Source organism: Xiphophorus couchianus, chromosome 16 (genome assembly GCF_001444195.1).
Source record: "Xiphophorus couchianus chromosome 16, X_couchianus-1.0, whole genome shotgun sequence".
Classification (NCBI taxonomy): Eukaryota; Metazoa; Chordata; class Actinopteri; order Cyprinodontiformes; family Poeciliidae; genus Xiphophorus; species Xiphophorus couchianus.
The window spans coordinates 3,343,600-3,362,437 of record NC_040243.1 but is presented as its reverse complement, the minus strand read 5'-3'; the positions used below and the strand labels follow the sequence as shown (position 1 = coordinate 3,362,437).

The 18,838-nt window shown below is 35.8% G+C and overlaps 1 protein-coding gene across 2 annotated transcripts in view; it reads left to right on the top strand.

The window, feature by feature from the left end:
* Positions 1–15,035, top strand: part of slc1a9 (solute carrier family 1 member 9) — a 36,252-nt gene extending 21,217 nt beyond the window's left edge. The window contains exons 6-10 of one of the 2 annotated variants that reach the window (XM_028041335.1): positions 2,321–2,554; positions 4,088–4,282; positions 10,459–10,593; positions 13,203–13,635; positions 14,472–15,035. In XM_028041335.1, coding sequence (XP_027897136.1) covers positions 2,321–2,554; positions 4,088–4,282; positions 10,459–10,593; positions 13,203–13,635; positions 14,472–14,714 — 1,240 coding nt within the window. In that variant the 3' untranslated portion in view covers positions 14,715–15,035. The remainder of the gene's footprint in view (positions 1–2,320; positions 2,555–4,087; positions 4,283–10,458; positions 10,594–13,202; positions 13,636–14,471) is intronic. The other variant, XM_028041334.1, reaches the window with a different exon arrangement.
* The last annotated feature ends 3,803 nt before the right edge of the window (positions 15,036–18,838 follow it).

Genomic DNA, 18,838 nt, shown 5'->3' with positions numbered 1-18,838 from the left:
GGAATAAAAGGAGAGGAGTTGTTGAGAGATGCGTGTGAAAGCAGGACTTCAGAGCAGAAAACAGGAGTTGAGGCTTTGCAGGACTCCGGATAAGTCGCGCAGAAATAGACGATGAAGTGGCACTTAGAGGAGGGATGGGAAAGGAAACGAGGAGACGGCAGAGAAACTGCAGCTCTCACTGTAAAAACACAAAATCTCTCTGGTGCTTGAACTTGTAGGATCAGATTAAGTTAACTTTTGCTTACATATAAGTTGTAAGAACTTAAATTTTGTCCGTATTTGCAAGAAATAAACATGTTTTTCAAATAATTAAATAGGAAGTGAGTTCAGAAACCAGATACCTACAGCTTTTTCTTGGGTTAATTTTGGTTTTGGAACTTAAAAAGCCAAAACCAAATGTCAAAAACTTTTTGACATTTAACACATTTAACAACAAATCTTACCAAGTCATTTCAGCTTAGTTTCTGGTGGGTGAGATCTAAGGACACTAGAAATAAAACAAAACTAATTGTCAAGTTGCACCACATATAGGAGTTTGATTTAAGTAAATAATTCCTTAAAACTGATGAAAAGGTTCCAGTTCAGCTGGCAGATTATTTCATGCAGCTGGTACTTTTTTAAAGTTAACCTTAAGGAATTATTTACTTGAAACGAGCCTCTATATTGTGCTGAAAAGTTACTTGTAAGTTAGTTTTGTCTTATTTAAAATGTCTTAAGATATTTGCACTATAAACTAGACCAAAAATACTAGATAAAATTTTGTGATTTTGCAGTGTTGAACGATATTTGATGTTATAACATTTGAACACTGAAAAAACACCAAATCTTACCAACCATTATTAAAATTGATGGAAAAAGGTCTGGTTCCACTGGAACAAACTCAGAAATGTTGATGTTGTTTTGAAGAAAAAGTTTTTCTAGAAATTTTCTGAGCTTAATCTCAAAATTAAGCTCCACATTTTGCCTGAAATGTACTCCTCCTTTTTTTCCTATCTACAGTCATTGTACAAAAACTAACTAAGAAATAATTTTCAGCAAGATATAGTAGATTGTTTAGAGTAAATAATTCCTTAAAATTGGTGAAAAACTTCTAGGTCTATTGACGGATTATTTCATTATAACATAGGAAAAATGTTTTGTTATAAATGAAATAATCTGCCAATGTTGCTGGTTTTGTTTTTTTTAAACCAACATTAATGAATTGTTGACTTATTTCAAGTGTACTAAGATACTTGGACTAGAAATACTTGAGATCTGGTGTTGTTGTACTAGTTTTATTGTTATAAGTGAAATAATCTGCCAGTGAAACTAATATTTGCTTTACCAATATTAATAAAATATTGATATAAAACAAGCTCTGATATCTTGCTAAAAAGTTAGTTTTTGAACAACTTAGAGTTATTGTAGATAAAAAAAGGTGGAAATTTCTGCCAAAAAACTGAAAAATTAGTTTGAAAAACCTTCGAAATGGCCTCCAAACCGACATTAAAATTTCTGAATACTTTTCATCAATATTAAGGATTTATTTAGTTAAAACAAGTTCTTATGTCTTACATATTTGTAGTAGAAACCAGACTAGAAATACTTTTGTGTTTTTACAGTGCATATGCAGCTGGACTCCAAAGGAAACAGTGTCCTGTTCGCATCACTCACTCAGTGTAAACATTTTAGTCAGGGCGAGCCAAACACAGACTCCACTGTAAACACAAGGGAAAAAAACGCATCCATCCAGCCGGATGCTCCAATAAACAGCAACTGTCCGGGATTTCAGCGCGCTGCGCAGCTGACCTGCAGCTGCAGGCCGCCGCTCCGATTGGCTCAGCCGCAGGGGGCGGGGCTTAAAGGCGAGCTTCGCTGTAAACCGGATCTCCCAGAAGAGCGGTCTGGATTTATGAATGGGAACAACTGTGCTGCAACGCGTGAAACCAGAGATCCCAGTATGTGTCAGAGGAAATGCTCCACTGGGGCTGAAATGATCTGATCGCAGGAATTATTTTTAATTTTACAGGTGGAATTATTATAGGAATAAAATCGGGAAAATGTTGATTTCAAAGCACAAAATTTGCGTATAGCTACCTGATTATAAATTGGAGAGGAAAATAAAGTTTTTTAATAAAATCATAGTTGAAAAAAACATCATTTAGTAGAGGTGCTTTGCACAAAACAGATGGATGGATGACAGTTGGATGATATTTGGATGATGGTTGGATGATGGTTGGACGTTGGTTGTATGGTTTGATGTTGGATGAATGGACAATTGGATGAGCAGTTCGTTGGATGATGGTTGGATGACATTAATCCCTCCTTCCTGGTTCCTCAGGTATTCCCCCGTCGGCATCGCCTCTCTGATTGCTGGTAAAATTGCCGCCATCGGCGACCTTGAGATGGTTGCTAGGCAACTAGGGATGTACATGGTGACCGTCATCGTGGGCCTGGTGATCCACGGCGGCCTCATCCTGCCCGCCATCTTCTTTGGCATCACCAGAAAAAGCCCATTTACTTTCTACTCCGGCATCTTCCAGGCCTGGATCACAGCTTTGGGGACCGCCAGCAGGTACGACCTTTACCTTTAAAACGACCTTTACCTTTAAACCGACCTTCACATTTAAAACGACCTTTACCTTTAAACCGACCTTCACATTTAAAACGACCTTTACCTTTAAACCGACCTTCACATTTAAAACGACCTTCACATTTAAAACGACCTTCACATTTAAAACGACCTTCACCTTTAAAACGACCTTTACCTTTAAAACGACCTTCACCTTTAAAACGACCTTCATATTAAAAGCGACTTTTTATGATACAAACTTCCAACCAAAAGTTGCTGTCTGATCTCATCTTTGATTTGGCTTCAGTCTTAAACTCACTGTCTACACAACCACAGTACACTCTAAAAAACTTTTCATGCTGTCTGTTGGTAAAACTTAAAATAAAAGCATTTTTTCAGCTGAAGAACATTAAGTTGTCTACATGTACACATTTCACAATGAAAAAACACCTCAACCTAACATGAGTTTGAATGTTATTTGTTTGCATTGCTTAAGGAAAAAATAAATTACAACCACCAGAAAAAAGCAAGAGAAACAGAACAGAAATCTGAGGTTGGTGACATGACCTGGTCACAGGTTTCTTGTTTTATAGTGTTTTATTAATACAGTCAGAGGTAGGTAGAGGATCCAAACATAGTTCTCAAGTAAAACTACATAAATAAGTAAAAACTTATTTTTACTCAAGTGAAAGAAAAAGTCCAAAAAAAGTATTTGGTAAAATATTTCACTGAATGACTGATCAAAACATAAATCGTTTAATATTTTTTTAAATCACATCATCAGGCAGATCAAAATATAATGTATGTGTGAAGTTTGGTATTTTAAGGACCAAAATGAAAATAATTTATATAAATAATGTAACTACAAATTCAGGCTGACCAAACCAGGTTGAGTTCTGTTTGGGTTGCTAGGTAACGGGCGGAACTCTGATGTGGTTGCTAGGTAACGGGCAGCGCCTACAGATCTGTTACAATCCGTAAGGGTGTTTTTTTTTAGTTTTTTTTTTTTTTTTTAAGTGCTTGGGTTGCTTTTAGAGGCAGTAGAGTGGAAATCATTGACTCAGTTTTTCAAGTTGAGCCAACACACCATGTATTGTATTTTAGAGTGCATCACTACGTGTGAGCGCCAGCTGTCAGACAGATCCCAGGTTGTAAACGTCTAAGCCTCCGGCTCTGGGCTGGAAATCTGCTGGAACCAAATGTCATTCTGGCACATCAGCCGGGTTTTAGTGAAAATCGGGTAATCCTATCAGCGTTTTCTCTAATTATGTTATGAGCAGAGCTGAGCAGGGCCAGGAATCAGACTCCTTTAATTCACGTACTGAGGGATTGAAACAGTGGCCGGCAGCAGCTGTCAGGAAGAGGCTGTCACCCGGCTCAAGTTTCTGCCGCCTTTTATTCATCTTTACCCCTTCACCTTTCCTCCACACGTCTGCGCTTATGTCTCCCACCACCTGTCTGCATATTTTATGACTCTTTGCTTCTCTTCTTTGGAAATTGGCGCTAAATTTGTATTTTGTTTTGGTGTTTTTTCAGTGCGGGGACGCTACCGGTCACTTTCCGCTGCCTGGAGGAAAACCTGAAGATTGACAAGCGGGTGACTCGCTTCGTGCTGCCCATAGGCGCCACCATCAACATGGACGGCACGGCGCTGTACGAGGCGGTGGCCGCCATCTTCATCGCCCAGATGAACGACATCACACTGGACGGCGGACAGATCGTCACCGTCAGGTAGGCATGAAAGAGGAAGCGCTTCTGCTCAGGTTATATGAACCCAATCAAATCACTCTAACTGGATGCGTAATGACAAAAACAAAAATCCAAAATATTGGTTTTGTTCAAAAATTTAACTGACAGTCTGGGCAAGTGAACACTAACCAGAGATTTATTCACATGAACCTAGTTCTAGATTTTAAATATTTGATAAAAGATGTTTCTAAAGGATTTTGTCAAAATGAAAAATCAATAGCTGTGTTTTTGTTGACCTTTAAATTGCGAAAATTTGACTTACAAAATAAATTTGCTTAATGGAAACAGCAATTTTGGAAAAAAAAAAATTGATGCTGCGCCAGGATCAGGTAGTTTTTTGGCTGTTTTGAAATGATTGTATTTCACAAAACTGCTATAGAAAATCTTTTCCGCCTCAAGCGAGTCGCACAATCAATAATCAAATATCAACACTAAAAGAAGAAAAACAAGAAGTGGAAAAAGTTTGTTCTTTTTAATGACTTCTTGCATGAACAGACTTTAATTTTAATCTCATTTCTTATGTAATGGAAACGCCACAATTGTGTTTTTTTTTTCTTTTTTGCAATAGTGGAGTACTGACAATTTTTATGCAGACAAGTGATGGAAATGTAGCTATTCCTGCACAAAATCTTCTGCTTTATTTTGTAAGAAAATGTAAAAAATTACCAACAATGTTGGAAAATGATACAAAGAAAACTTAGTCAGACTGGAAACTAAAGGAGGGCGGATCAATCCAAAATATCAATAATCGCCGCAGATGAAAATGTAACAAATATGGCAATTTTGGTCCCGATCAAATCAAATCTACTGAACTATCAGCTGGATCTAAATAAAATAAAAATGTATTACAGGTGGAGGTTTTCCTTCCAGCAGGAAGTAGATTAATGTCTCAGAGTTAAATGTAGTTTTGACTCATTGTGGCACCACAAGGTTTTTATTTTACAAATATAAATATTTGAGAACACGATTCATTTTCCTTACACTTTGTGTTGGTTTCTCTCTCTCAATAAAACACATTGAGGTTTGTGGCTGTTATTGTAACAAAAGCAATTTAAAGGGGATAAAAACTTTAGTATAAACAATAACTTAGATCCTTTAAGAAGTTTTTGTTGGTCACAGCTTCTTTCAGCAACATTACAAGCTGAAAACTGGATTTAAGTGTTTGCACAACATGTCACATCAGGTTTTATGTGATTCTTGTTACATATATTTGACTGAAATCTTGTTTTTAAGTCTCTTCTTTAGGTTTTTCTGTATGGATTTTTCCTGCATGTTAAGAATATATCAGATTTGTGGCCATTATTAATGTGTTGGGTCAAAAACAACCCTGTTGAACCCAAAAGTCTTTAATTTAAGACGGTATAAACAGCCTGTCTTTGCTCTTCTTGTTAAATTTTTTGCTTTAAGGTATAAAATCTGCTGCCAAACTCCATGTCTTTCCAGGAATATATATTATTTTTTAGCTGTTTCATTGAGTGTTGCTTCCAGAAAGCAATAATTCACCTTTTACAACCAGTTTACACCACATTTGGCTTGCTGCGCTGACCTGAGAAAGTGGCCAGGGTTTCACTTTGTTCTTATTTTTTTCTTTTCACAAATTATTTCACTTTTATGCTAAAGTAGAACCATCATTACCCAATTTGAACATCTCACTTCTAGCTTTTAATCTCACTTGTAATTCAGTCAGAACCATTTTGGTCAGAAAGATAATTCCTAATGCGTGTAGCTACAGAGGGACGCTGAAGGGACTGGCCTGCCGCACAGAACAGATCGCCATCGGTGGTAACAGACAGCGCAGGATTAGCTGAGACAGCTTTAAATAGGAGGTTTGGCTGAAGCTTTGAAAGTAGAGAGCACTCTGCGAATTTTACCAGTTAAGTGAAGCCGTTTTCCTCTCACACACAAACAGACGGCGGTTTTTACCAGCTTTGTCAGAAAACTTGTCCTGGCAGCTTTTACAGTTTGCACTTTGTCGGATATTTCTCGTAGATGTTCGCTTGGATCCAGGCCACCTGTAAAATGTTTCTGCCTCTAACAGCAATAAAATCAGAATTAAGTTTATGGATAAATGGCCAGATCTCATCGTAACTCAAACTAAATGAAGTTCCAATTCAGAAATATTTCACTTATACTGCAGAGAAATTAAATGTTGTCCTAAATCATTTCGTCTGAGTCGCTGTGGGCAGGAAGGATCTCCAGTAGCAGTCAGTCTTGCAATCTGAGGAGGCCTCTGACTGAACACTAAACTGTGTCTTCACATCGGTTCCTCAAATACACTGGAAAATTTTAAAAGCTGTGTGAAAACTCATTTTTTATCTTAAACAGCAGGAGTTCTGATTACTGAAACTGTTTGGTTTCCTACTGAAGTTTCTCCAGAAACGTTAGAAATGAACTTCTGGGAAAGTCAGAATTTCCTGGAATTCTTTACAACTATAAGCAGAATTTAAAGTCAGAATTCAAAAAAAATAAATCTGAATCTTGAAAAAAATAAGAATAAAAATTCAGAGAAAAAAACTTCAGAAATCTCAGAAATCTTCTTTTCTCATTTTTCAGTGGCACTAACCCTCTTCCATACATTTATAATAATGCAAGTACACCCTCTCAAAGATTAATACACTTTGGTTAAAAATTTAATTATCCAAAATAGTGACTAATTATTTCACTTATGGAGAAAATGTTTTGCTGTCAGTGAAATAATCTAATGAAACCAGCACTTTTTCATCAGTAGAAATATTAACTGAAAACAAACTCCTCCTGCTGTAAAGTTACTGGTAAGTCCATTTTACTCTATTTCAAGTTTTTAAAGATATTGACCAAAAAAAACTTGGTAAGATTTTGATTTTTTGCAGTGTGTTATTTATTGTGACAGGCTTAGTTCTGGGTTTTGTTTTTTTTACTTTATGTGTTTATTTTAAATGTATAGCACCAACGTGTTGCGTTTTTTTCCAGTATTAATTATAAATACAAGCACCCGGAACAAACATGTCCTAACATATTCTTCATTAATTCATTCTGATAAGACTGTCAGCTGTTTTTCTCTGAGTTTCTTTGTGATTTCTGTGAAAATCCTCCTGACAAACAAATTTTTCTGCTGCAACCAGAAACAGAATTGCTCAGGAAACATTGTGGATAAAGCTGTAAACGCAAACAGCTGGAGATTTAGCTTTACATGAGAGCTAAACGCAACACTACCAGGGTTGTAAATTATATGAATTGCATAGTTTTACTACTAAAATGAATCTTTCGCTGCTTTTTGTTTACATGTATGGTTCTGTTCAGACCCTAAAACAAAAATATAACCAGATAAAACTCATTAATACTCATTAACTCATTAATAAATCTCACAGTAGCAACATTAATAAAGTGTCAAAGTTTGTTTAGAAAAGTAAATTAGCTCGGATATTCCCAGTGCATTCTGCATGAAACATTAAGTTTGCTTATGAATATGCATTCAGTCGAACCAAATCTAAACAAAACACAAGGCGCTTTTTGGTAGAGTTGCATGACTAAAGCAGATTATTATGATATATGGAAGAGAGTGGTGGAGTAAAAATCTAAAATGAATGCAGTAAAGAAGCAATCAGACATTTTTTCCCATGTCTGAGGTTTCGGCTGAACATTAAGTCTTAATTGGAACCAGTCTGCTTGGACGGGACTCAGCTTGTTATGGATGCGGGTTGCAAATAATGCCCAGCACTTTGAAATTGTTTATTGTATTTTTTCTTTTTTCCAACGATGTCTGTTCGCCACTAAATTCCACAACGTAATTTTTGAAACGTGCTGGAAAGCATTTTCATCTGCTCTGAAATATTCCCCGCATGCTGCCGGCGGTTGGAGACGAACGGAGACGCGACTCGGATTTCTGACGGTTTGTGGTGAAAGAGAAGAAAACCGACAACAACGGATCATCATAAATAAATTATTACTGTTATTGTAACGGAGAACGGATCAGATTCTGTAGAGAGGAAACAATCCTGGAGGAAGAGAAGTTTGGTTTGGTTTTCATGTGACGTCACTAATTTAGCAAAAATAAAGTTAATCTGAGTAAAAAGGGCAGCAGCATCCTGTGGGATTCTGATAAAGACGAAAATAATCCACCCGTCCGTTCGTTCATCCATCAATCTGTTCGTCCATCTGTCTATCCAGCCATCCGTTTGTCCATTCATCCATTAACTTTTTTTATTTATTTGTCTTTTTTTTTAAAAACGATCTGTTTTCCAGTTGTTATCAAATATTGTAAAAAGTATGTAGAACAAAATCAGATTATTTGTTTTAATGTTGCAAGTTATTTACATAAAATTTACAGTACGTATAAAGTGAATTTTCCTCATCCAGTAGCATTCAGCGTCTTTATGGGCTCTTTAAGGTTAATGAAGTAATGTCTAATGCGGATTAATGGCCACCATTAAACCATCTGAACTTGCTGAGTCAGGGTTTGAGGCTCTCCAGAACGCTCTGACTGGCTGTTGCGTTTACTGTACCATTAATCTGCTCTGTTAAATGTTTTCTGACAGCTTCATTCACTAATGTTGTTGGAAATTCTTCACAGGAACGTTCGCTCAGCGTTTTCTTTTCAGTTCATACGTTCTGACGTGATGCTGAGTTTACAGGAAAGCTTCGAGGCAGAATAAAAATTAGGTGGTGCTTGAGGCCACAGTCTGTCTTTGTGAACAAACGGAGTTCATGTTAGGTGACAAACCAATTTTAAGGTGACCTATTGTTCTTCCTTGAACATTTTGGATTAGTTTACAGGGATGCAAAACATGTTTTTGCACAAAATCATTCTTACAGAATGAAAGTTTCACCCCCCAACTCAATGTTTACACTTGCACATGAAAATGGCTGAAAACAGATGCACAATTATACAAAGAATGTATTTGAAAAGCATTAGTAGAGCCTCCTGCACAACAAACAAGGATGCAGCAAGTGGTTTCTGGAAGCCAACAACAATACACTTGTTTTTTCCAGCTGCCATTGTACAGCGGTAAAACCAGCTGACCAAATGTGTTGGAGCTCCACTTGGGTTGCTCGGTAACAAGTGCAACTCTGTTGTGGTTGCTAGGTAACGGGGCAGTGCATTACATTTGGTTTTTGAAACGGCTCATTTCCTAGATACCAAAAAACATACAGTAACTTTACTGCCAAAAACAGCTTTTTTGGAAGTGGCAGAAGAAAATGGCTACAAACAGATGGGCAATTATACAACTGTCCATCTTTGAAAAGCATTGGTAGAGTCTCCTGCATAACCAACAACAATGCAGGAAGCGGTTTCTGGATGGTAGGTCAACAACAAAACAGTCATACTGCGATAAAACCAGCAGACCAAACATGCTGGAGATTAAGATACTTACTGTGTCGTTTATCGTTTATTGTGATCAATATCTAAGAATTTAGATTTATTGTTGTCATAATACACTCCAGAAATTGTCTTGTTTTGTCAGAATTCATTTAACGATTTTCTTCACCGCCTGTTCAATGAGTGTCAATGAATTTGAAAGTATGATCAAACGCAGTCACTGTGTGCAGCTTAGTGACACAAATTACTCTCCTTTATGTGTCTGTTCTCCCAAGGAAGTTAATAATTATACACTTTGAGATATCAAGATATGAAAGGCTTTCTAAATAAAATCTAATTATTGTTACTATAATGGATTTGTTTTAAAGAGTAGTGTTGGTGTTTGTGGGTCTACAGTTGCTGTACCGTTCTGTCACATCTACCTCAAATAGAAGTCAGAAATATTTATTATCGTCAATTTTATTATCACAAAAGTACCACAAAATATTATAATAAAACTGTAAGTCCATATCACCCACCAGTAGCTGGAGTTCACTTCGGTTGCTAGGTGACGGGCGGAACTCTGGTGGGGTTGCTAGGTAACGGCGCACTGCCCATGGAATGTGACTTAATAATCGGGATTTTTGAAACGGTTAATTTTCCAGGCATCAAAAAGCATCAAGTTGTTGCCAGAAACTGCCTGGTTGTTTTCTCTGAGTGTTTAGGCTGTTTTTAGAAGCAGTAGATCCAAATGAAGGTACAAAAACATGTAAAATGTGGATGTTTCCACAATAGGTTCCCTTTAAACACATAGTGTTCTCTTAGTCAGGCGACCATATGTTTCTTTTTGCAGAGTTTAAAATGTTCTTTTAAATTCTGGCAGTATGACGGCCACCCTGGCCAGCGTTGGAGCCGCCAGTATTCCCAGTGCCGGACTGGTGACCATGCTGCTGATCCTGACCGCCGTGGGCCTGCCCACTCAGGACATCAGTCTGCTGATCGCCGTCGACTGGCTGCTGTGAGTAAAGGAGTCTGGTGAGCAGGGAATGAAAATATCAAATCATCTGCAGTTATTGGCTCCGCTCAGAGACATTTGTTAGTAAGTTCTGGGTTTTTTTTGTTGTTGTTGTTTTGTGCAGTCGTGTAAACTGGCAAGACTAAATTTTAACAAACATTGGATTCAATGCGGAGGACAAAAAGCAATGTTTTTCTGCAAGACGTTTGGGTCAGAGGTCTGAGTAACATTCAATAAAGTTCCCACAATCCACTGCTGGAACTTTGACCCTTTTCTCCTGACAGGGAACCGTTTGTGAAGTCACACAATAATCAACCAATAATTTGGTTTCTCTAGCCTGTAATAGAGAAAACAATGTTTTCATTACTCAAAGTCAAATGTTAGAGTTCCAAGCTAAATATTTAATTTGACAGCTAAACTTGTAATTTACTAATTATTTAGCCTTCAAACAAAAAATGTAGTTAATACTCTAAATATTTAGTTTGTAACGTAAATATCTAAGTGTAAGGTAAATATTTAGTCTATATACTATAAACTATTTTTATTTGAAAGTTAAATATTTAGTTTGCAAACAAACTATATAGCTCCAGGTTAAATATTTAGCTTTATAACTTAATATTTAATTTGAAAGTTAAATATTTAATTTGTAAGCTAAATATTTAGTATTAAATTTTAATATTTAGTTACAACAACTAAATGTGTAATTTGAAAGTTAAATATTTTGTTTACAAACTAAACATTTAGTTTTCAAATTAAATATGTAGTTAGAACTATTTAATTTTGAACTAAATATTAGAATTAATTATTTAGAAATATTTATTTGGGTTGAAATATTTAAAACTAGGTGGTTTAATTTGGAAAACACAATTTTCAAATTAAATATTTCATTAGAAAGCTAAACCTTTTATTTGAAAGTTAAATATTTAGTTTGCAAACAAACTATTTAGCTCCAAATTAAATTTTTAGGTTTATAACTAAATATTTAATTTGAAAGTTAAATATAAAGTTTGTAAATTGAATATTTAATTTGTAAATATTTATCTCTAAATTAAAAATTTAGTTTGGAACTCAAACTAAATTCATACGTTTATAAATATATAAATAACATGGTGAAAATCTGACTTTGAAGCATGAACCCCTACATTTCTTCTCCTCCATAAGCTAAATAAATCAAATTATTGCTGTTAGTTTTTTACTGTGCATCTTTTCAAGCGGCTCCCTGTGAGACGGATCTGGTCAAACTGACTCAGGTTTTCTGTCTAACTTTCTCACACACACCTTTTGAGACTTTGACCTATTTTTGTCCAAGCTTTTACCTGATGGTTGGTGATGATGTTTCAATATTTCCACACAGTGCTCTGTCATCATGATGTCATCGTTTTAAAGAAAATAATGATGCTGCCACCCCCGTTCTTCAAAGTCAGGGTGTGGTTATCACGCATTTCCCACTACATTTTCCATTATTATTATTTCCAAAACGTTAACAGTAAAATTTTAAATGCTTCTGACTTTTTAATAATCCTTTTAGGGTCACGGCTTCTTCCTCTTTGAGTGGCATTTCAGCTCATGTAAATACATATTTCACTGTGTATATAATGATTCTTTTACCAGTTTTATCTAGTCTCAAATTGATTTTGCTTTATTCAGGGGGCTAACATGGCTACGAAACAAAGCCTTGTTAAATAAACTTTTATTCTTTCTGACCTAAAATAGAAAATGTTTAGTCTGATTTAATGTAAGACAGAGAAAAAAACGGTTATGTGCCTTTTTGTAGTGTGAGTAAATTTCTGGTTTAAGCTTTATGTTTGATATGGGTTGTGTGAACTAGTTATGAGTAGTCAGTATCTTTCCTGAGGCAGACAGTAAAACCAGGGAGATTATTTTGGAGATCAGTGGCGTTTACAGACATTTTGGGGGTTAGAAAAAACAAATTGATATTTTAAGTGCACTTTAAGATTATTTAAATGACTAAATTATTATAAATTGATGAAAATGTAATATGTAAGATATTCTTGTATTTTTTTTTATTATTGCACCAAAAAACTATTTTTGAGATTCAGAAATTGTTTTAGAAAAAACAAGAAAATTTCTTAGTCAAAAATGTGTTTTAGAAAAACCTCAGAGATTTTGAGATTCATCTTTCCAAGTTTCAAAAGTAGAAAATTTTGACTTTTGAAAGTAAGAAATTTCCACAATTTTTCTAAAATTCTCTGAGGTTAATCTCAACAGAAATTCTGTCTTGTAACAGTATTTCAAAAGTGTTACAAGAATAAAATCGTAATAATATGACTTTATTCATAATTTTAGGACTTTATTCTCATAATTTTTTTTTTTTATTATTATTTTCTTAGCGTGGCCCCAATTCTCGATTGTCAAAATGTTTTTGTCAGGCAAAATTACAAAAATGTGCGGCACCAGTAATACAGGCATTTAAATCCAGAAATGCTCATTTGGGCCACATATAAATACATAGTAAAAACAAAATTTGAAAAGGGCACTTTTTCTCTCCAGAGGAATAGGTGCACGCGCTCTAGCACCCCCTAGTGTCTAACTGTGTACATCTCTGTTGGCAAACCCATGATTCCACTTCCTGGTTGCTTCTGTCCACTCAGTGACCGAATGCGAACCTCCATCAACGTGGTTGGGGATTCGTTTGGCGCCGGGATCGTGGATCATTTATCGAGGGCCGAGCTGGCGGAGCTCGATGCAGTGGAAATGCTCCCGACAGAGGAGGAGCTGGACTTCATTCCTCCGCCGCCGATCCTCACCGAAATGGACCTGGCCGACCCGCTGAAGCCGCCAGAACTGCCGCCTCGCTCCCCTCGCCCCCCGAAGATGAACCATCACAGCAACGTTCTGTCCCAGTCCCAATCCGCCACTTACTCACCTTCCTGCTCCATCCGATCTCCGTCACCTCACTCCGTTCGCTCTCCCTCCCCGCGCTCCGTTTGCTCCCATTCCCCTCGGCCTTTCCGCACTCATTCGCCTCGCCTCCTCTGCAGGACGGAGCCTGGCTACTCCGCCCTGCCCAGCCACGACAACCAGGTATCCCCCAACACTGAGACATGACTTTTACCATGTTAGGGACTCCATAGACAGAAAATACAATAAAAAAGAGGAGGAACTTCCACCAAAATACTCAGAAAGTTTGGGCTTAATACCAGAAATTAAAAAAAGAAAGAACATTTCTGAGTGTGAAAAGTTGAAAATTTGCTGAAAAAGATATTGAAATTTTGAGATTGACCTCAGAAAATTTCTAGAAAAACTTTGAGATTTCTGAGATTTTTAAAAGTCAAAAATTTTCTAGAGAAAACTTAAATCTCAGAAATTTTCTAGAAAGCATAAGAAAATTTCTGAGCTTGAAAATGTACACCAAAAACTACAAAATGTTGACATGTTGACATAAAACATGCTCTAGAAAAATTTTTTATTTCAGCTTGAGAAGTAAAAAAAATTCTAGAAAAAACTCAAATCCCTCAGAAATTTTTTGATTAATCTCATAAATTTGTTCGAAAAATGGGAAGATTTCCAAGCTGGAAAATTTGCAAAAAGAAAAAAAAAAAAACTTTTTTTGACTTTGAGAGTAATCTTAGAAATTTTTGAGAGAATTTTTTTTTTGCAATTTTTGAGTCAAAAGCTGTTCTTGTTTTTACTTTTGAAAATGAAAATTTTCTATTTTTTTCTCAAAAATTAAAGTTTTTTTTCTAGCAGACTTTTGAAGCTCAGAAATTTTCTATTTTTTTTCTAGAAAATCTCTTAAGATTTTTTTGCAGAAATTGACTCCTCTCTTTCTTTTCTTTTCTACATAAAATTGTCCTAATACTCCGTTGTAAATTTACATTCACCAAAGAATGCTCTGATGTGTTTCTCTCTGCTTTTAGATTTCAACGTTACCGCGCGGCTACAGAGAGAGGAATTGGGATCGGGATAGGGATCGGGATCGGGATCGGGGGCGCGACAGGATCCGGGACAGAGAACGGGAACGGGAACGCCTGCGGCCAGAGAGCGAAACCGAGGAGGAAGAGGACAGAGAGCGAGTTCTGGGCGAAGTGAGCGACGGCGAGGAGAGCGACGACACCGCGTACGATCGGCGCTGCGCCATCTCACCGAGCGATTTACCGTGACGTCAGCTTAGTCTGTTTGTTTTGGTTTTACGACACATTTCCACTTTCAGCATCAAAACCTAGAAAAGTCCAGTAGAGACCACGCAGAAACTCACACAAGCTGCGTTTCCATGACGAATGGCCACAAAACGTTGACATTCCACCGTCATCACTTCGTTCCTTTCTTTCCTCCGTTGCTTCCTAAATAGTAAATTTGCTAGAAAACACTAGGAAAGTTTATGAGTTTCAAAAAGCCAAAATTTTTACTTTTGAAACTCAGAAAATTTCCAAGATTTTTCTAGATAATTTCAGAGATTTCTAGAAAAAAATTCTAGAATTTTTTTCTTCCTTCCTACATCATAAATTTTCTAGAAAAAAAATGTGGACATTTTCAAAAGTACTTTTTTTCCCCTCAAATTTCTGAAATGTTTTAGTTTTTTCCCCTCCATTTCCTCCGTTGTCATAAATTTGCTAGAAAATAACTTGGAAATTTTCTGAGTTTCAAACGTCAAAAACCTTTTGAGAGTTTAAGTCTCATCTTTCTCAAAAAGTTGAAAATTAAATTTTTTGAGAAAGTTTCATTCTCAAAAATTTCTGAAGCTAAACTGAAAATTTATTAGATTTTCAAGAATTTCTTCCTTCCGTTTTTCCTTCCTTCTTTCATTCATTCCTTCCTAAACCAGACACATTTTTAAATGTAGTTTATTTTATTAAATCTTATTTATTTAATAAATTAAAACAGTAAAAAATATCTGAACCTGTTCTGAAAAGTTTTTCTTTCCTTCAGTTTCCAGCTGCAAACGTTTCTGCTTATCAACTACTTATTGATCTGATTACAATCCGATTTCAGTTTCTTTAAATTTCTTTGCCAGAATGCTGAAAATGTCCATTTTAAAGCATAAAACGATGAATCCGTCCAGCAGATGTTATTTTTTTACACTTCTTCGCCTTCCTCAATCTTTCTCTTCCTTGGTAATATTGCTCAAATCATGTGAGGTTTGTACATTTATTTGTTGTGGTTTGTGTGCGATGCTGTTTTAATGTTGTACGTTTAAATCTGTTGGTATTTTATTCTGATTTTGTCATTTAATTTCTATATGTCGACCCCCATCCTTCACCGCTAAAGTCCTAAATCAGATTCACATCACCAGGTTCTGTGAATATTGTAATAAAACCTTATAGATTTATTTAAAGTAACTGTGATTCGTTTGTTTTATTTAAAAGAAAACATCTTGTGCAATCTGCCGAAGGATTTGCTGTCAGAAAGGGGTCAGAAAAATCCCAGAGACAAAGATATTACAGGATGAACAAAAACGGAGGCAAACTACGCACGTCACACAACACACAGCGATCCGAGTGCGTTTAATCCGCTCAAAGAAGAGCCAGAGACGGGCGAGGGGACGCGGAGGGCGGCAGATGGCCACAAAGACGTCAATCGTTTTCATTCTTCCCAGACAGCATAAGGCCAGGCAGCGCTGACGCTGCTGCTGCAGCCGGGGAATCTGAATCTGTTTTCCTGTTTATATATATATATATATACAGTATATATCTATATATACTTATATATATGTATATATATACATATAAGTATATATATATAAGTATATAATGAAGAAACGTACATTTTTACTAAGTATATTTGGTCTAATTTTTAGTTCAAACATCTTGGTACAGTTAAAACAAGAAAAAATTAAAATGTTTGAACCCTGATTTTAGCCGACAGGTTTTCTGTCATTGAGGGAAATGTGTGTGTGTGTGTGTGTGTGTGTGTGTAAACATTTAGGAAGGCTTGTGCCTTTGGGTTTGAATATATTAAATATTTTAAACACCCGACACTGACCGGAGCAGCTGTTGACCTCTGGGTCACCATGTCGGATCTCCGTGGTTTTTGACTTCAAAATAAGCTGAGCGATTATTAGAAAACTCATACCATAACTACAAACTTTACTGCCTTTGTTTGGGTTTGTAGTGCTACTCTGATATAAAGCGTTGTATATTTGTAATGTGGAAGTAAAATTATCCATAGTTTTATAAATAAATGTTCATTTAAAAACTGCAGATACACAAAATCTTACCATTTTTGGTCTAGTTTCTGGCACAAATACCTTAGTATACTTGAAATAAAACAAAACTAACTTACAAGTAACTTTTCAGCAAAATATAGGCGTTAGTAACTCATTAATATTTATTTAAAGTACTAGTTCTACTGGCAAAGTTTATATAACTTGTGGAACAAAACATTTTGGTCATAAAATAGTTTTAATAAACCTTTAGCCATCACATCAAAGATTGGAGAAACAGAAAACCTAATCCGCCATGCCCCTGATCACTTAATTAATGAGAGAAGTTAAAATTAATCACAATATTTCTGAATATAATAATCATTTACAGATTTATGCTACAAACTAGCTGAAGAATACTCTAACTGCTTGAAGAAAAACTAGAAACAAAACAACTCGGGAGCATTTACAATGGAAAACAGGAAGTTAACAGAACTGTGCACAAGAGAAAACGGACTGTCAAAATAAACAGGAAGTCAAATTAACACAAGAAACGTCAAAATACAGAATCAAAACAACAGAAATCAAAAACATGATGGAAAAAACAGAACCAAACTCCTTCTGATCATGATATTTTGGGAAATTTTGGACCAAAATCATGAATCAGAATCAACTTTATTCACCAACTGTATTCATGCAGACAAGAAACTTGACTTACTTTCCACTTTGCAGCTTCTGCTTTCCGTGCAGGGAAGCACGGAGGCGGAAACATCCTGGTTTGGATGGTTTTTTCATGGTTTCACTGCAGTGAGGAGCCCAGAACACTGAGTCACGGACGGGTCTTCCAGCGTGACAAACACCCAAAACAAACAGTCACAGCGACGAAGGAGTGGCAGAAGAAGAACCAGCTGGTGTCAGGTTCTGGCCCGACCGGTCTACACACATCAACCCTGCAGAGGAAAAAGTTACGTTTCCCAAATACCTGAAGGATTCAGAGAGTTTCAGTGAAAACGAAGGGACTGCACTGTAAAAACACAAAATCATACCAAGTATTTTGGTCGAGTTTCTAGTGCAAATGTTTTATTACACTTAGAATAAGACAAAACTAAATAATAATAAATAAATAGTAACTTTTCAGCAAGATATAGAAGATTGTTTTAAGTTAATAATTCCTTAATATTGATGAACAAATATTAATTATTTCAATTATAACAAGATGCCCTGCGACAGACTGGCGACCTGTCCAGGGTGTACCCCGCCTCTCGCCCGGAACGTAGCTGGAGATGGGCACCAGCAACCCTCCCGACCCCATTAGGGACAAGGGTGAACAGGAAGTGGATGGATGGATGGAATTATAACAAGACATCTGCCCATGTTATAAGTAAACATGGGAAAAACTTCTACTTTTCATCAGTAGTCAAGAATTATTTACTTAAAATAGTCTCCTTTGAAAAGCAAAAACTAATGTATAAATGTACATTAGTTTTTGTTTTTTCTGTCAAAATGAAGGCACTGCACTGCAAAAACACAAAATCTTACCAAGTATTTTCTAGGGCCTCTACTATGTCAATAATTCCTTAATATTAATGAAAAAGTACAGATTATTTAACTTCTAATAAGATATTTTACCCCATGTTATAAGTGAAATAATCTGCTGGTGGAACCAGAACTTTTATCAACTTTCTGTTATTATTAACTTAAATAAGCTCCTATTTTTTGTTGAAAAGTTACTTCTAAGTTAAATATGTCTTATTTTAAATGTAATAAAATATTTGCACTAGAAACTGGGCGAAATATTTTTGTCTTGTTTCTACTGAAAATATTGTGATATGCTTAAAATAAGACAAAACTAACATACAAGTAACTTTTTAGAAAGATATACCAGCTTGTTTTAAGTCAATAATTCCTTAATATTTATGAAAAACTAATAGCAGAGTGGAACTATTACATTTCATGAAAATTAAAGAATTGTTGACTTAAAGTAAGCTCCTATTTCTTGCTGAAAGCTACTTATAAGTTAGTTTTGTTTTATTTAAAGTGTATTAAGGTATTTGCATGTTAAACTAGTCTAAAATTACTTGGTAATATTTTGTGTTTTTGCAGTGTAGCTTCAGTTTCAGGTAATATCCGGTAAAAATAATCACC